The 18681-nt window shown below is 36.3% G+C and overlaps 1 protein-coding gene across 15 annotated transcripts in view; it reads left to right on the top strand.

Annotated features, from left to right (window-relative positions):
• Positions 1-18681, top strand: part of SYNJ1 (synaptojanin 1) — a 107943-nt gene that overhangs the window by 53476 nt on the left and 35786 nt on the right. For 9 of the 15 annotated variants that reach the window (XM_027773958.1, XM_027773954.1, XM_027773957.1 and 6 more), the window contains exons 11-19: positions 1938-2090; positions 4817-4982; positions 7352-7375; positions 10778-10969; positions 13076-13160; positions 14466-14606; positions 15094-15286; positions 15537-15695; positions 18045-18201. In XM_027773958.1, coding sequence (XP_027629759.1) covers positions 1938-2090; positions 4817-4982; positions 7352-7375; positions 10778-10969; positions 13076-13160; positions 14466-14606; positions 15094-15286; positions 15537-15695; positions 18045-18201 — 1270 coding nt within the window. The remainder of the gene's footprint in view (positions 1-1937; positions 2091-4816; positions 4983-7351; positions 7376-10777; positions 10970-13075; positions 13161-14465; positions 14607-15093; positions 15287-15536; positions 15696-18044; positions 18202-18681) is intronic. The other 6 variants (XM_027773956.1, XM_014589909.2, XM_027773965.1 and 3 more) reach the window with 2 other exon arrangements.

Raw genomic sequence — 18681 nt, 5'->3', positions numbered from 1 at the left:
CCATCCCCCCGGGGGGGCGATTTCTCACTTTCTGTGTCTCTCTCTGTCTGGCGAGCGCATGCGCCCTATAGCGAAAAAAACCTCTCCCCCAAAAAAGAAAAATATATCATGACTTTCCTGATGACCTAGTAGTATAAAAAACAGGAGTAGGTAGTAACATATCCTTAGTTCCTCTAGTTAGTGATCTTCATTTTGGCCAGAATATTGATTAGTTACTCTGCAGCTGAGGTTCTTTTTACTATATGTAAAATTCTATTACAAAAATGTAATTTTCATGGAACTACTGATTTGACTTTTATGAAATCTACCAATGTTTATTATTATAATTTACTTAGAAAGTATGATAGAGATAAGAAAAGTAAATATTGCTCATTTAGATAGAGTTCTTCACATGGCTTGGTTTGTGTCAAGTTTTGGTTTTGAGTGGTTGAATATGTGTATTTGGATTCTGATAATAATAAGCTTATTGAAATATGTGATCCTCTTCATAAAAAGATAGCAGGTATTAGTTTTCAGCTTATGACTTAGCTGAGTCTCCACTGTTGGTAGCTGTATTTGAAAACATTCCTCAAGATAGCAGTTAGTTGACTGGTTACAAAATTTATTGCTAAGGTAGGCACAACCAAACTACTGGGTTGTCAGAAAAGTCATGACTTATTTTGTTCTGTTTTTCTATGCAAAAATGTGTTATGATGTTTCCTACAATCCAGCAGTAATAATGAAGATCAGTTTTGCCCAGTTTCTTGAAGAAAGAAAGGTTTAAATGATATAGGAGGTCCTAGAGGCTTATTTTTATTCTCCACGTGAGCAAAAAACAGTTTGTGTAAGTCTCTGGGCAATACAGTGAACACAGTTTAGAGTTTTTAGAATATTGTTTTAGTTTTGATTCTTCTAAAATTATGGATAATTACCATACTTGGAGATAAGTTAAAAAATATAAATGGGAGTAAGTGAAAATGCAAGGCATGGATTACGACTGAATTCTACACTCAATAAGAAAAATAGACTGAATAAGGAGTGTATATTGCTTTGACCCTGCCAGGTTTCAAGGGTGTAATGCAGACAAGATCAATAACTTTTCTGAACACTTCATTGTTATCTGTGATGAAGAAACTGTGGTAATCCAGAGGTTCTTGAATTCCTTGAATTCTCTGTTCTCTCCCATATACATTATCAATGCAGATTTTATACATAAAATCTATCTTGATTGTATTAAGAGCTATAACTTTTCTTTATTTTTGTGACAGTTTAAAAGCAGCTCATCTTTTCTCATAATGTCTCAAACATGTAGTTATTTTCAGATATCTTTAGCTAAACTAGGTAAATATTTTTCTTTAGTCTAACACATGCTATTGATTAGTTTGTTCTTTTAGGTGAGCATGGTAAACTAATGTGATTTACAGGAACATGTTAATAGGGTTAATTTTATAATTTTAAGAAGTTTCCGTTAAGACAAGGGAATACCAAGTTACCATTTTAACTGATGTGGTATTTACTTTAACAATTGAAATGGGGGTCAACCAGTGGTATGCTGGTTGGGTCCCACATGACCAACTGCTCAGTCTGAGTCCCAGACTTGGTAACTTGAAAAACACACTGATCATGTGTATGGGTGTCCCAAAATCTCAAGAGGAGGAATGAAGGAGCTGGGAATGTGGTGCGACTCTATCCCCCATGGGGAAGCTTTCTTTTCCTCTGTTTCCCTTTGGCAAGCACACACACACACACTCTGTAAAAAATTTGAAAAAAAGAAAAAGTTGAAATGTTGAAATGATGGAAAATATTAATAATACTTAACCTAGTAAGCTATTGATTTCAGTATCCAGTTCTATATACTCCTATAATTTAAAATTTTTGGTTTGATTTTTCTAGTTCATAAAAGTCACATCACAATATATTAATATGCTTATATAAAACTTTCTCTTCTGGTATTTTAGATGCTAGCCAAACAGTTGGAAGCCCTTGGCTTGGCTGAAAAGCCTCAGTTGGTGACTCGCTTTCAAGAAGTTTTTCGGTCAATGTGGTCTGTGAATGGGGATTCAATCAGTAAGATATATGCAGGAACTGGAGCTCTTGAAGGGAAGGCTAAGGTATATCTAGATATATCATAACATTGCAAATGATGCTCTTTATTTTCTCCTTGTAAAGCTTTTTAAATGGCATTTTAATAATTAATAGATTTTAAAATTTTTAAAGTGTTTCTAGAATTCTGTTTTATATGCTTTTATGTTCTTTTGATAATTCCTTCTACAGAGGATACTAATGCTTTAAATGTAAGATAGATATTTCCCTGGGTTGAAGGGTATATGTATATGACATACTTAGACATTGAGGGGTAGTCTACTAAGACTATACAAAGGGACTTCAAAAAGCTCATGGAAAAATGGAATTAAAGTATGAATTCACTTTGGTTCCAAAAAATTGAAATTCATACATAGTTCTTTACATTGTGTATTTTCTATTAACTTCTTGAAGACCTTATATTTTTTATGTTTTTTTCCTTACATGTTTTCCTTTTATATTTATTTTGATTATAAAATTAGTTTTTAAACCATATTCCTAACAAAAGGTTCCATCTGATTTGGTGTTATCACCTTTACACTCTACATAATGGCTGCTGCTTAATAGGTGTGTGACAGATGCTAGAGAGACAAATTAGTCAGCAATTTATACAATACTTACTATGAGCTGAGCATTACTAGAGTTTAGCTGTTAAGTTTTTATCTCTTTTCTTATATTACCTTAAAAAAGAGGCTAGCAAAGTGCCAACAAGACATGTGAGATGTGGCCGTAATTGCTATAATTCTGTGTCTCATCTTTACTTTTTAATTGCTACTAATAATTATCTGCAGATTACTTCCCCCTCAAGCATCTGGCCCTTATGAAGGAATTTGGAACTACCTGAGATAGTTTTCATTATTTCATATACCTAAGTATAGTTTAACTGTTTTATGATCCTGATCTCATTTGAATTTAACAACATTCTGAATCTCTACAGTTCCTCAAATTATTTCAGGACTGAAAATGAGAACATTTACCACTTTTATAGTTTTCATTCAGCTTCTTCAGTACAGCAGCTCTACTTCTTTAAAGACCACTCATTGTTTCCAAGTCTTCTTTTAATTTCCAAATATTTCTCTTCTGTGTCTCTTAAAATGCTATGTGTCTGCCCAGAGGCATTATCCCATCTGCACAGTTCCTTCTGTATAACTCATAGAAATAATTTGTATTGCCTTTTACAAATGTTACTACTTAAATTGTCTCTATTTTTGCAAACCTGAAATTTGTTCAACTTTCATTTATTCCTTCTAAATAGAGAATATAATTCTTGCTATTAAAAGCTGATTCTCAACAATTACTTAAAATATTCTTTTATATCTTTCCGTATTTTTGTTCAGTGACTAAGACAATATATGTACAGAAGTTACATATATTTTCAGTGGTCTTTTATCTTTAACATAATATATAGATGTGAAATTTTGTATATTAAATATACTAGTCTGAATTAAACTAAAATCTAACATCTGAACTACTCTTTCTTTTCCTTTCTCTGGGCTCCTTTTGATTAATTGCCCGATAATGTGAATGGTGAGTGTCCTTTCAAATAGTGTCATTTGCAAATGTTGTCATATGGAAGGAAGTAACATTTTAATGCCAGTTTAAATAGCTAGTTAAGTATAGTGGCATTGAATGGCATTTAAAGAAATTGACTCATCTGAAAAGAAGCTTCTAATTACTATTATCCTTATAAGAAAAAAATTACATATCACAAACTGGAGTTATTTTCTAAAAAGCAAGAGAGTTTTTGACAATTATCAAAATCTATAAGATCAAAATAAATACTCTTTATGATAACTTTATGCCTAGGTAAAATGTATATTCATTAAATGTTATAATCACTATCACTATAGGAATTGATTTATTTTTTATGATTTTGTATTTGCATTGACAATAAAGAAACTTAAAACAGACCAACTGCAGTTTACATGTAATATTTATGAACTGTCATTGCAAAGGTTTTTTTTTTTTTTTTTTGCTTGTTTGTTTGTTTTCCCTTGTAAGAGGTATTTTTTTGCCTTAGAGTGCATGCTCTTGCTGGAGAGAGAGACAGACAGAGACAATGGGAAAGTAAGAAATCACTCCCCAGAGGGGATGGCCACACTGCAGTCCCTTCTCTTCCATTCTCTTGGAGTTTCAGACTTGCATATACACATGCCCAGTGTGATTTTCAAGCCACTGGGTCCAGGACTCAAACTGTAGTTGACTGTGGGAGTCCAGCAATGTAACCACTATGCCATCTGCTGGTCCAGCACATTTTTTTTATTAGATCGAAACCTTCATTTTTAAGTTCAGTTTTAGTCTTAACTAATAAAAATGATTTGAGAACAATTTTCATTTTCTGCTATCAAAGCAATTGGAATTTTTCTAGACCCATGCAAGTTTAGTGTGTCCTCCTTTATCTCCTCTACCTCTTGCTACCACCCCATCCCCAGGTTTAAAAATTATGATGTAAGAAGGAATTGCCTTGTTTTAAATAAGCACACTTTATTTATAGTAAACGGTTTTAGCATTGTGTGCTCTAGATGTCATTACTGGATACAGTTGTGGCACTGAGATTTTTTTTATTTCTTTGTGTAGAGCTGTTATCAAAAGAAGAAAGGAAACAGTGAATCTTGAGGCATTTTAAAGTTAAATGATTAGGTCCTTTTTTAATGCCAAAAAACACACATAAAACCATTTTAAAGTTTCAAAATACCTACTAAGTAAAGTCAACAGTAGTTAGAATGAAAGTCCATGCTCCTTTCTCCCTCAACAGACTGGAAAGTTAAAAGACGGTGCTCGTTCTGTTACCAGAACAATTCAGAATAACTTCTTTGACAGCTCCAAGCAAGAGGCCATTGATGTTTTGCTCCTGGGGAATACTCTAAATAGTGATTTAGCTGACAAGGCCCGGGCGCTTTTAACTACTGGAAGTTTGCGCGGTATGTGTACTTTATGTTTTATTTATGTTGTGTTATTTATACTCCTTCTGAAAGTCCAGGAGGTAAATGTAAGGTTATTCATGTAAATAATTTTTAGATTGCAGTTGATAAAAATAGTTTTGGAAGGAATTTCTATAAGGACAATGTTTAAAAATTACATTCTCCAAGGAAGTTCATCTTTTGAAATATTTAAACTGTCAGTGGTATTATTAAGCCATAAACTGAGGCCCATGCACGTTTTCTTCTACAGAGTATGATTGAGGGGTAATTTAAGTATTGCTCACTTTGTACTGGGTAGAATCTCATAGAATATTCCATTAGTGTTTATAATAGCACATTTAATTAATTATGTGAAAAAATGCTTTATTGAAAAAAACAATTCCTTATATCGGTTATTTTTCTAATCATAATACTCCAAAAGTTTTTGTAAGTTGTACTTCACTTTTAACTGCTCTTATTTGAACAAGCCTTATATCATATTCATAATAAAGTAGTACTTATTTCTGGACACAAACTGCCATTACCAGTTTTAATATTTGACTTAAATATATGGCGTTTGTTACAGCTTTTTACCTTTCAACAGTTGTGTTTTATTAAAACCAAAAAAATTTGAGCTTCTCGTATCAGTGAGCACATACAAATAGTATTATGAGAAAAGTCAACTTTTTATTGTAGAACTGAGTATATTAGACTTTCTGTTCTTTCCCCTCTTAGCTTTATTTAGGTGTACTTGACAAAATAAATGAGAATTCTTGAGTTCCACTTTTACTTTTTTTTCCATTTTAACTTTTCAGCACTCTGAACATTATTTTTTCTTTTAGCCTCAGACCAAACCTTTTAAGTATTCCCTTTTCAAATAGGAGAGAATCATTCCTGTGTCAAGTAATATACTCTCTGGTCATTACTTGGTCAAATAGGTTTTCATGGATTCCTTCAGAATTCTGCTTCATGTTCTGAAGGTAGTTAATTACAGGCAGCTCTTCAGGGATCCGAAGGGAGGTGGGAGATTGAGACCTGCTAGAACTCATTTTTAAAAAATCTGATCTAAGCTACTGCTTTAAAATTCAGGCTCTTCCTGACTTCCAAAGTAGAGACTTGACTGATTTGTGTTTTGTCACTTCTTTCCACCTGTGCCTACTTTGATGTGGAGGCATTAATAAGCAACAATTGGACATAAGTGGTTGAAGGAAAGAAGAGGAGAAGCAAAGGACCTAAGTAATTCCCACATTTGAACATTAGTTTTTTCAGTTTTCTGCACATTTTACTATAAGTAAAATGTGCCAATAAAAACAAAAAAAAGAATACAGTCAGTTCTGCTCTAATGCTTGTTCTGAGAATGGAATTTGCTACAACACAGCTGATACATTAGGGAATGATCTGAGCATAATGCCAGTTTTGCATGAGCTTATGTGTGATTTTGCCAGCAATCAATGCTAGGTAAATGCAGAAAATGGCAGCCAGCAGAACTGAGATGGGTAGAATATATAAAACACACATGCAACATCTCAGACATCTTCCCTATCTCAGTTCACCATGTGTGCTATGAGCCCTGCCCATCAATGTATCTGGTGTCTCAACACTCCATCCAATTTGAGATAGCCCTTCTCCCATCATTCAGGATTACTCACAAGCTGCAACTTCTTGATGCCTATTTCTACCAGCCAACTTTATGTTTTTCTCTAAGATGAAATACCATATTTACTGTACTATTCTTATATTTCTTAGTTATAATGCATATAATGATGCACTGCTGTTTTTATTAGGTTCTTATCTTTTATGAGTGTGTCACTGTTCAAGTTTTTGGGTATGATGCTCCTGATTTCATTTTTCCTATAAGCCCTGTGACTGTTGGAATTGCCACAATTTTGCATAGCACAGCGATATTTTTAGAATGCATATGTCTTCTTATAGCTGAACTGATTGTACTTATCAACTGGTGAGTCCCAGAAGAAATACTAAAGGGTGCATATTAGGACAGTAACTTCTATATATCTTCAGTATCCTTCAGCTTCTTTGGTTTTCATATTCATGTTCATATTCTCACAGCATACACACATTCACAGGTGTGTGCTTGTACACACATACACACACACGGGAGCTGCCCAAGAAGCAGGTCTATGGACCATCTGATTATGAAATGGTGGACATCATTGAGTCTCTGTAGGATTTTCCTTTGCAGAGGGTTTGTATCAGTTCTTGTCATTTATTTGTAATATTTGGTATCTATTGAAAGCATCAGAAAAAATAGCCATCCAGTTGACTTAAAAGAAGAAAGTGAGGCCATTTCAGAGTGTTTCATCATAGCCCTAGATTTTAACTGTAACATGTTTTACTAATGAATCTTTGTTTTCTTCTTGATGCATCCGTAGTTTCTGAACAGACATTACAGTCAGGTACAGTATAGAAAATCAATCTATGAGTAAAAGCAACTTTTTTTTTTTTTAAGTTGGTATTGTGAATAAATAAAGCATAGAAGTGAACTACCTAATTTTGATCTCAGAATCTAACAGGATAAATTGATGTCTTGTTTTAATCTGAGAATACAAATTTAAGTTTGAGAAAATTTAATATTTCATTCAGAAGGAAATATGCAATGATCTTTGTCTTCCTTTAGCAAATGCTAAATTCCATTTAAGAATAATTTAGCTTGTTTTAATTTTACTGTTCTATTCTATTGAACAAACATTATTAACATTATACCTTACTATTAATAGGCCAGCGGAAAAGAGCACAGATGTAACTATTTGGATTAATGCCAGAATATTGTCTGTAATATTTGTGACTACTCAGTGGTATTTCTTTAAAAAAAAAAAGAACTATTTTGTTTTATTATTACTTTTTTTTTTAATTTGACCAAAGAGAAAGAGAGAAAAAGTGAGAAAGCAAGTCACAGGTCTAGGACTCAAACCGCAGTCAGCCATGTGGGAGTCCAGTGTCTTAGCCATCACACCACGTGCCAGCCCTTCAATGGTATTTCTTACACATAATATTTAAGATTGCATTGTCTTTTTTAATATTATGAAGGAAATATTTTCTGTAACTATACACCTGCACTAAAAATGTGATCCAAAATCTTTCAATTTAGTTAAAAAAATTTATGCTAGCAGATATGAGAGAGGGGGAGAGAGAGACAGAAACAGAAAGAAAGAGAGAGAGAGAGAGCACGCACCTCCAGTGGGCTTTGTCATGTGGCAGTTCTTTCCTTCCATGTGTGCCCAGCATGAAGCCTGTGGGACTCGGGTAGGATGCCTGGTCAGTTGTATGGGATCCATGTTCCATGAAGCACTTAACTGATGCACTGTTTGTCTTATTTATTTCTGCCAGGAAACAGAGACAGACACAAACTAAGTGTATAAGACCTGGAGGTTATTTTTTTGCCTATTTATTTGTAGGCATCTCATGCTTTCATGCTCTGGGCAGTTTATGATCTTGTCTTTAAACATGAATCTGTGGGAACCAGCAGTTAGAATATTGGCTATGTCGCTGGACTCCCACATAGTCGACCGCGGTTCGCATCCTGGACCCGGTGACTTAAAACTCACGCCGGGCGCTTGTGTGTGCGTGCCCAAGATCCCGAGAAGAGAATGGAGGAGAAGGGATTGCGGCATGACCATCCCCCCTGGGGGGTGATTTCTCGCTTTCTGTCTCTATGTTTCTCTCTGTCTGTCTGGCAAGCGCATGCGCCCTATAGTGAAAAACCTCTCTCAAAAAAAAAAAAGAAAAACATGAATCTGTGACAAAAGGAATAATAACAACAAAAAAACCTAAATTCTTGCCAGAAATTCAGCCAACAGTGACATCTTTTCTTCCTCTTAGATTTGGACTTCAGATTTGTTTTGTTATTATTAATGTTTTGAGAAGCTGTTGGTTGTATATATTTTTTTTTGGGGGGGGAGGTTTTTGCTATAGGGCACGTGCGCTCACCAGACAGACAGAGAGAGACAGAGAGACAGAAAGCGAGAAATCACCCCCCCAGGGTGGATGGCCACGCCGCAATCCCTTCTCCTCCATTCTCCTCTCGGGATCTTGGGCCCGCACGCACACGGTCCTGGCGTGAGTTTAAGCCACCCGGTCCGGGACTCGAACCGCAGTCAACTACATGGGAGTCCAGCAACATAGCCATTACACTTACTGCTGGTCCCGGTTATATATTTCTGAGAAGGATGGAGGGAGCACTTGAATTTTTTTGTGGCGAGGGGGCTATTGACATGGGTGCTTGTCAGAGAGGGAGAGTGAGAGATAAACCCCTGCCACTCCCCCTGACTCAGTGGGGATGGCCATGCTGCAATCTGTTCTCCATTTTCCTCTCGAGATTTTGAGCATATGCACACACGCACCTGGAATGTTTTTCAAGCCACTGTGTCCAGGACTCAAACTGCACAGTGAGCCATGTGATACTCAACCAGCTTAACCACCACACCACCTGGCTGGTCCTAGATAAATTTCTGAGTTATGTAATGAACATCATTTTCTGAAATGATACAGTATATAGGGATGGGCATCTGTTGTGTTAGCATAGACTCATTTCTTTAAGAACATTAAAGGGCCAAACAGTTAAGAATAAACTAGGAATAAGTTCTTTTACCTTTTTATTTCATTTTTTAAAATTGCTTGATTTTATTAGTTTATACAATAGGCAACAGTCTTTGTTCGTGTAGTTCATTGTCTGTCTTGTCGAATATTTTAAGCTGCATGATCATTATAGAATTTGGGAGTTAATATAGAACAGATTTTAGAAGCTTGTTTTCACAATAGTAATAATGGCAATGGCTTTAGCTAAAGACCAATGATAAACTGTAGCATTGGAGAGGTTTTTGTGTAGGTACAGTTAGCTTTAAGTTAACTGTATCAACAAGTCATGACAAATCATCTGTTTCACCACCCAGACACCTCTATAGAAGTAGTCAAATCAAATAGAAAGAGAGTGAGAAGTCTGCATATCTGCTCCTGGGAGCTTTAGGATGTGTTTACCATCTAAATCAGCTGTTCTCAGAGGGTTTGCAGGTCACAACTATTTTCATAATAATAGTAAGGTATTATTTGCCTTTTTCACTCATTTCCTCATAAGACTGCTATATCTTGGTATCATAAAGTAAATAGTAACATCATAATAAAATTAGGTCATGTGATAAAAAGTAAAAATACTGATTTCCTTTCTCTTACCATTTAATTGCCTATTAAGTGCAAATTCTGTTTTTAGATTGAGGTCTTTCTAGGGTTCTATCCACATTCCGTGCCAAGATTTTAACTTAACAAAAATGGAATGTGGTCTAGAAGGGAAAAGGTAAATAGTACAAAAAAAAAAAAAAGAGAGAGAGAGAAAAAAAAATGCAAGAGAGAGTTTCAAGATTCAGAATATATTGAATATTCATGTTTTGGGGAGGAGAAACGAAATGTAAATTTTTGCTAGCCTCTCAATGACAGTTGCCCGAAAGCCAATTGCTATATTCCTAAAAATATACAATTCTTAGGCATTGTTATTATAAAATAATATACCATTTCATTGAAACATGTTCTGCATGTTTTATGTTGCTGCAATACGTTGGTAATAGTTTTTACTTTGGCTGTCGTATTTTATAGTTTTTTTTTTTATTTTTTACTTTGTTTCTTAGTTTATGACTCATTATGAGCTTTTCGTTCAAGGCTGATCTTTCTCTTTGCTTGTGCATGTACCTTATGTTTGTTTGTGCTTTCAATGATAATTGTACTTTCCAGACATCATCTTAGTTGCTAGAATAAATTTTTATAAATATTTTAATCCAGCTAAAGTTATTTTATGTCTTCTTTTTGATTAGCATCTTCTAAAGTACTAAAGAACATGTGTGAAAATTTCTACAAGTATTCAAAGCCTAAGAAAATTCGAGTATGTGTTGGAACTTGGAATGTGAATGGCGGGAAGCAATTTCGCAGCATAGCCTTCAAGAATCAGACACTCACTGACTGGCTTCTTGATGCTCCCAAGTTAGCTGGCATCCAAGAATTTCAAGGTTAGGTTTTTATAACATGGATTTAATTAATAAATCCTGACTTATTTATTGATTTCAAAAACAAATGTAGCACTTAGTAGTACACATTAAATAAACTTGGATTTTTTTTTTTAAAGAGATTTTGGCTATAGGGTGTGTGCTTTCCAGAGAGACTGAAAGACAGAAAATGAGAAATCTCCCCCCAGGGACATGGCCATGCTGCAATCACTTCTCCTCCATTGTCCTCTTGGGATTTGGGGCATGCAAACCACACACGCCTATGTGAATTTCAAGCCTCCGGGTCCAGGACTCAAACCATGGTTGGCCATGTGGGAGTTTAATGATGTAACCGTTACACCATCTACTGGTCACAAAACTGGATTTATAAATTTGAAGGCCAAGATTTTTATAGATCAGTTCTATTGGGACATTGGAAAAGTCATGATCCATTTTTCCATAGAAAAAATGTCATGACTTTTCTGACAACCCAATATTAAAATCTTCCCTCTTTTTTATTTCTAGACATTTTTTTTATTCAAACTTTTCCCATAAGGTAGTATGCCACTGGATAGAGACAGAGAGAGAGAAAGTGAGAGATCACTCTGCAGGAGGGGATAAACACTCCACAGTCCCTTCTCCATTCTCCTCTTGGGATTTTGAGTATACATACATACGTGTCTGGCATGTAGGAATAGGAAGAGACATCATTGAAGGCAACCACATATAAGAAAAAACAGTTGTTTCTACACCAAACCTGATATATCCCATTTTTTTTGTCTTTTTTTAAGAATAAGACCTGTATACTTGATGGAAAGAGAGAGAAGGAAAGTGAGAACCCCGCCCCCCACAACACAATCCCTTCTTCTCCATTCTCCCCTTGGGATTTTAGACATACATGCACATGTCTAAAATGTGATTTTCAAGCTGCCAGGGCCAGGACTCAAACCACAGAGTCAGCCATATGGGATCCAGTGCCTAAACCACCATGCCACCTGCTGGCCCTTCTTTCTTTCAATTTTTAATTGGTCAAATCTTAAACCCCAGGATTTCCCCCCAACTTTTTTTTTTTAAATGTCCCTTTTCACTTTGAATTTAACTTGAAATAAGTTATAGAATAATAACAGCTAAAACTATAATTAAAATACATATGTTCATTTAACCCTTAAAACAGAGCTATTACATCAAATCAACACTAGTATTTCAGTTGTACAGATGAGGAAACTGAGACTCACGAGGGGGAGAGGGTAACCAATCTGCCTGTGGTCATGTAGTTGGTAGTGGCAAAACTAGGATTTCAACTCAGTTTGGCCCCAGAGGCTGTGCCATGATGCATTTTATGTGTGAAATCATATGCATTACTTAGATTATCTAAAGCCTTACTTCCTATCTGTAAATAATAGGCAAAAATAACCTTAGAAGGTGTATGTAAGGAAATTAAATGGGATGACATATGCGTGATCCTCGCACAGTATAATAGTAAAATAGTCGAGTATTCACATCTTTCTAGCTATTTATCCTCATTTCTGGATAGTTGGGGCACCCAAAGTACCCCTGGGCTGCTTATCTCAAGCAGCATCTGTTCTTTTAGTCCTTGGCAGTGCTCGAGAGCCGATAGCTAGGGCAGAGTAGTGTGTCTTAATCCCTGGATCTCTTCAGTTTTCCTAGAAATAGCAGAAAGATCAAGCTCATGTTTTTCAATTTAAATGTGAAAAGAATTCTTCTCAACTTTATCTCTATTTGAGATAGTTTCTCTGCCACTTTTATTTTGGGGCCTTTTCTAAATAATTCCTTTTCCTCTCTAATTTAATTCACATTAGCCTTTGAGAAGTGACTGTTTCTCCATAATCCATGGTACAAACTTTAGCAAGAGTTCTTTCAAATGAACTCTGAAGGAACTTAAGGACCTTCAAGAATAACAGTTTTAAAGAAGCAAATTTAGAACATCTAAATAGAAAGTAAATATAAAGTAATTTTATCCCACTCATGAATTTCAGCCTCTAATATGAATTTAGTTACACTCAAAATACAAAAATGAATTTTTATGAGATCTTGAGTTTTGTTGTGTTGGGTGGGGTTGCCATTTGACTGAGGCTAAATTTTAAACTATTTCTTGATGCTTAATTGTAGATAAAAGAAGTAAGCCAACTGATATATTTGCAATTGGTTTTGAAGAAATGGTAGAGTTGAATGCTGGAAACATTGTGAATGCAAGGTAAGCCAGCCAGGTCACCAAAGAAAATATTCCATGGAGCACAGATAACTCAATAGTTATTTCAAGGGTAGACTGAGATAATATGTGGTAAGGTACTTTTAAAACTGTTAAATAGCTGTTCTCGAACTTTTTGATCTGAGGACCTCCCTGCATTCTTGGAAGTATTGAGAATTTTAAAGAACTTTTGTTAATGTTTATATCTCTTGACATTTACTGTACTAGAAATCAAAACTGAAATTTTAAAAGCATTTAGTTCATTGAAAAAAACAATAAAATCATTACCTGTTAACATAAATAGCATATTTTTTTGAGAGGTTTTCGCTATAGGGCACGTGTGCTCGCCAGACAGAGAGAGAGAGACAGAGAGACAGAAAGCGAAAAATCACCCCCCAGGGGGGATGGCCATGCCGCAGTCCCTTCTCCTCCATTCTCTTCTCGGGATCTTGGGCACGCATGCACACGCACCTGGCATGAGTTTTAAGCCACTGGGTCTGGGACGGGAACCGCAGTCAACTACATGGGAGTCCAGCGACATAGCCATTACGCTATCTGCTGGTTCCCAATAAATAGCATAGTTTTAAAAATAACTTCTTTAAAACAAAAGAATTTCTGAGAAGGACAGGATTATTTATTTATTTATTTATTTTTCTTTTGAGAGATTTTCACTATAGGGTGCGTGTGCTTGCCAGACAGACAGAGAGATACATAGAGACAGAAAGCGAGAACTTTCTGCTGGTTCCCAGAAGGACAGGATTATTTTGTAATTTTGAAAATTACTGTCTTGATTTAGGACTGCTGGATTTTTATATCTACTTCTGCATCAGTCTGTTACCGTGTGTTGTTTTGGTCAAAGTGTTTCAAGAGAAACAAGCCAAGAGTATTTGTTGTCAGTGATTAAACTTGAATTTTCAAGCAAAAATTAGAATTTTGAAAAACTTGAAGAAAAAATCTGATAAATATGTCATTGGAAAAATAAATATTTCCAGATAATTTTTTTCTTCATAATCCTAATGAATACCTAAAGAAAAAAATGACATGTACAAGCTTGAGGTTTCTCATCTAGTAAGTAGTCTTTGAATAAGTCAGCACACTTTTTCTTTGTAAAGGAGTAATAGATTATACAGTGAATTGTAGTTCTCTTTTGGCTAAATTTTAGGTTTTCCTTTTTAAAGGAAACAAGAACAGCCTGCATAAAGATTTCAGAGTCTTATGACATTTGGGGAAAGGTGTAATTGACAGTTGTCTTATAAAAAAGGCTATTGTCAATATCTTTTTAAAGATTCCCACTTTAATATTTTCTTGTAGCACAACAAATCAGAAGCTCTGGGCTGTGGAACTTCAGAAGACAATCTCAAGAGACAACAAGTATGTGCTGCTGGCTTCAGAGCAGTTGGTGGGCGTCTGTCTGTTTGTTTTTATCCGACCGCAGCATGCTCCTTATATCAGGTCAGTAAGCAGAGCACTCTCCTAAGGCTACTTCCTACCATTATTAAATAATAAGAAAAAAGCCTAGACTGTTAGTTGTTTGAGAGAACCACTGGGTAGTTCTTCTTTTGTTTTGTCTTTGAGAGATTTTTGCTACAGGGCATGTGTGCTCAACAGAGATACAGAAGGCAAGAAATCATCTCCCAGGGCCATGCTGCAATCCCTTCTCCATTCTCCTCTCGGGACTTTAAGCACACATGCACATGCACATATACACACATGCCTGGCATGAGTCACAGTCAGCCACGTGGGAGTCCAGCACCGTAACTACTATGCCACCTGCTGGCCCCTAGTAGTTCTTGTTTTAAAATGTCTTTATTTAAGAGTCACTGATAGCTTAACTGTCCTATTTCATAGGCTTGCCCACAAAATGCTAAATGATATGTAGTTATATGATTATATGAGGTATATTCCTAACTTCCTGTTTTTACAATGCTTTGTTTTAAAGGGATGTCGCAGTTGATACTGTGAAGACTGGAATGGGAGGTGCAACTGGAAATAAGGGAGCCGTTGCAATCCGAATGCTTTTTCATACAACCAGCCTTTGCTTTGTCTGTAGCCACTTTGCTGCAGGACAGTCACAGGTCAAAGAAAGAAATGAAGATTTTGTAGAAATAGCACGAAAATTGAGTTTTCCTATGGTAAGCTCTTGCTTCTTAGTCTTGAAGATAAAGCTTTAAAATGTGTTTTGATTTGCCCCAAAATTTTTGTGTTTTGAAAATTTAGGATAATTCCTAGAAAAGTCAATAATAGTCAAATTAGATATTTCATGTATTACAACTATTGGATTGAAGAAAGAAAGAGGCAAACACATCTAAGGCAAATAAATAGTTATAAAACATTTTAAAAATTGTTTGTTTTGAATTTAAAAATTTATCTCATTTATTCTAGGGAAGGATGCTTTTTTCCCATGACTATGTATTTTGGTGTGGTGATTTCAACTATCGAATCGATCTACCTAATGAGGAAGTTAAAGAACTCATTAGACAGCAAAATTGGGATTCTCTTATAGCAGGAGATCAACTTATCAATCAGAAAAATGCTGGACAGGTATATACATACTTGCATTGAGGAGAAGATATTTTTGGTTATGAAACATGCTTTCCTTAATCAGTTTTTTTCTAATTGTTAAAATTTCTTTGTACTTAACTACTTATTTATAGGTAAAAGAAAAGTTTGGTAGATAGGTAAGTATAGATAAAACGGAAAAAAAGAAAGGAAAACCCATAGTAATTTCCAGAAAGAAAAGTATCATTATGTCTTTATAATATGATTTACTTTTGGCCAGCAAGTGGCGTAATGGTTAAGGTGCTGGACTCCCACGTGGCTGATTGGAGGACTGGAGTTAGTGGCTGGAAACTATCGCAGGTTGTGAGTGCTTACGTGCCCAAAAATCCTGAGAGGAGAGTGGAGGAGAAAGGATTGCGGTGTGGCCATCCTCCCTGGAGGAGTGATTTCTCACTCTCTTTCTCTCTGTCTCTCTAGTTAGCACATACACTGTGTTGTGATTTGCCCCCAAATTTTTGTAAGTGTTTTGAAAATTTAAGATAAAAAAACTCTCTTAAAAAATATAAATACAGGGAACCAGCAGTTAGCGTAATGGCTATGTCGCTGGACTCCCACATAGTTGACCGCGGTTTGCGCCCCAGACCCGGTGGCTTAAAACTCACGCCGGGCGCGTGTGCGTGCGTGCCCAAGATCCCGAGAGGAGAATGGAGGAGGAGGGATTGCGGCGTGACCATCCCCTCTGGGGGATGATTTCTCGCTTTCTAGCTCTATTGTCTCTCTCTGTCTATCTGGCGAGCTCACGCGCCCTATAGCGAAAACCTCTCCAAAAAAAAAAAAAATATATATATATATAAATACACACACACACACATGATTTATTTATTTTTTTAAGTTTGCTATACAGCATGTGCTATAGAGAGGGATCCCCAACAGAGTCTTGCTATGCCACTCTTTTCCCCAGTCTTCTAACCAGCTGCGATCACAGGCCTTGTATGTTCAGGTCAACGTGGGATCCAATCCCGGAGCCTTCTTATATGACTCCAGTGTCTTATAGTGGAGTCCCACTGCCTGCACCGCTGGCATCTGGGCTTCATCTGCCTTTTTGAAACTTGTTTCAGGCCAGCCAGTGGTGTGGTGGTTAAGGTGGCTGGTTTCCACATGGCTGTCTATGCTGTTCAGGTTCTGGACCCAGTAGCTAGAAAAACACACTGGGCATGTGTGTACACTTGTCCAAAATCCTGAAAGGAGAAATAGAGGGGAAGAGGGGAAAAGATCATGGTGACTCTCACCCATAGGGGATGCTTTCTCATGTTCCCTGTTTCTCTCTAGCAAGCACATGTCCCTGGTAGCAAATTAAAAACAAACAGAACTTAAGACCACAACATTTTAGGAGTATTTATTTGGAAAAAAAAATAAATAAATAAATAAAATAAAATAAATATATATATGTATATGAATGAGGTGGTGGCCAGCTGGTGTTGCAGTGGTTAAGGCAGCCTGATTCCACATGGATGACTATGGAGTATCAGTCCCTGACCCAGTGGCTCCATAAACATACCAGGTGCATGTGTATGCATGCCCAGAATCCCAAGAGGAGAATGGAACAGAAGAGATTGTGGTGTGGCCACCCTCCTTGGAGGGCGCTTTTTCACTTTTTCTATCTTTGTGTCTGTCCAGCAAGCATTTGCACCCTACAGCAAATTTTTAGGAAAAGAAAATTATTTTTAAGTAAAGCAGCCCTATGATATAGTACCTAGAGATCTTCAGACTTGAATTCCAACACTTTGGGCAACATTTGACCTTTGTAGACTACAGTTCCTAATTTTAAAATACGTCATCAAGCTAGGTGATTTCCCCAATTTTCTATCTTTCTGAATGTTTCATATAGCCCAAAAGATTGGGGGAAATCCCCTTTTTATGGTTTATATTGCTAGTTTGCTTAATTGATGTCCATACACTTGTCTTTAGATTTCTTTTTCTTTTTAGAAAGAAAGAAATATTTTTTGCGATAGGGTGCTCTCCAGAGAGACACAGAGAAAGAGAGACAGAAAGCGAGAAATCACCCCCTCCTCCTCCCAGGAGGATGGCCATGCTGCAGTCCCTTCTTCATTCTGCTCTCAGGATTTTGGGCATGCACACACGCATGTCCAGAGTGAGTTTCAAGCCAATGGTTCTAGAACTGGAACCACATTTGACCACATGGAAGTCCAGCACCTTAACCAGTATGCCACCTGCTGGTTTCTATTTAGTTTCTTTTTAGTTAAAAGTATTCATCAGATACATACAAATTTCATCTGAGAGTATTCAGCATGCAATATAGCTTACAAGTGGCTGCCTGTATAAAAAAAACTTCTTTGCATTTTGGAATAACTTCTTTTGTATTTATTTTAGATTTTTAGAGGATTTTTGGAAGGAAAAGTAACCTTTGCACCAACATATAAATATGATTTGTTTTCCGATGACTATGACACCAGCGAAAAGTGCCGCACCCCTGCATGGACAGACCGTGTCCTCTGGAGAAGGAGAAAATGGCCTTTTGACAGATCAGGTTGGGGAATGGACTTCTTTACTTAAATGAATTAATGCAAATTTTATGAAGAAGAAGGGAGTGTTATAAATAACAAATGAGAGGAGAGCTTTTTTTTTTTTTCTTTTTTTTTGGAGAGGTTTTTGCTAGGCGCATGCGCTCACCAGAAAGCTAGAGATAGACAGAGAGATAGAAAGTGAGAAATCACCCCCCCAAGGAGGATGACCACCCCACAATCCCTTCTCCTCCATTCTCCTCTCGGGATCTTGGGCATGTATATACAGGCGCCCGACATGAGTTTAAGTCACCGGGTCCAGGACTCGAACCGTGGTCAACTACGTGGGAGTCCAGCAACATAGCCATTACACTAACTGCTGGTCCCGAGAGCTTTTTTGTTCTTTAACAAAAGTTATCTGGAATAGAATATATAAAATTTAAATATAAGACTGATTTTTAAGTGTATTTCCAGATCCGTTTATAATAATTTACTTAATTTCTCAG

Source organism: Tupaia chinensis, unplaced genomic scaffold, assembly GCF_000334495.1.
Source record: "Tupaia chinensis unplaced genomic scaffold, TupChi_1.0 Scaffold000392_1, whole genome shotgun sequence".
In the NCBI taxonomy this organism is placed as follows: Eukaryota; Metazoa; Chordata; class Mammalia; order Scandentia; family Tupaiidae; genus Tupaia; species Tupaia belangeri.
Note: the sequence above shows the minus strand (reverse complement) of the source record. Positions and strands in the feature narration are given on the sequence as shown.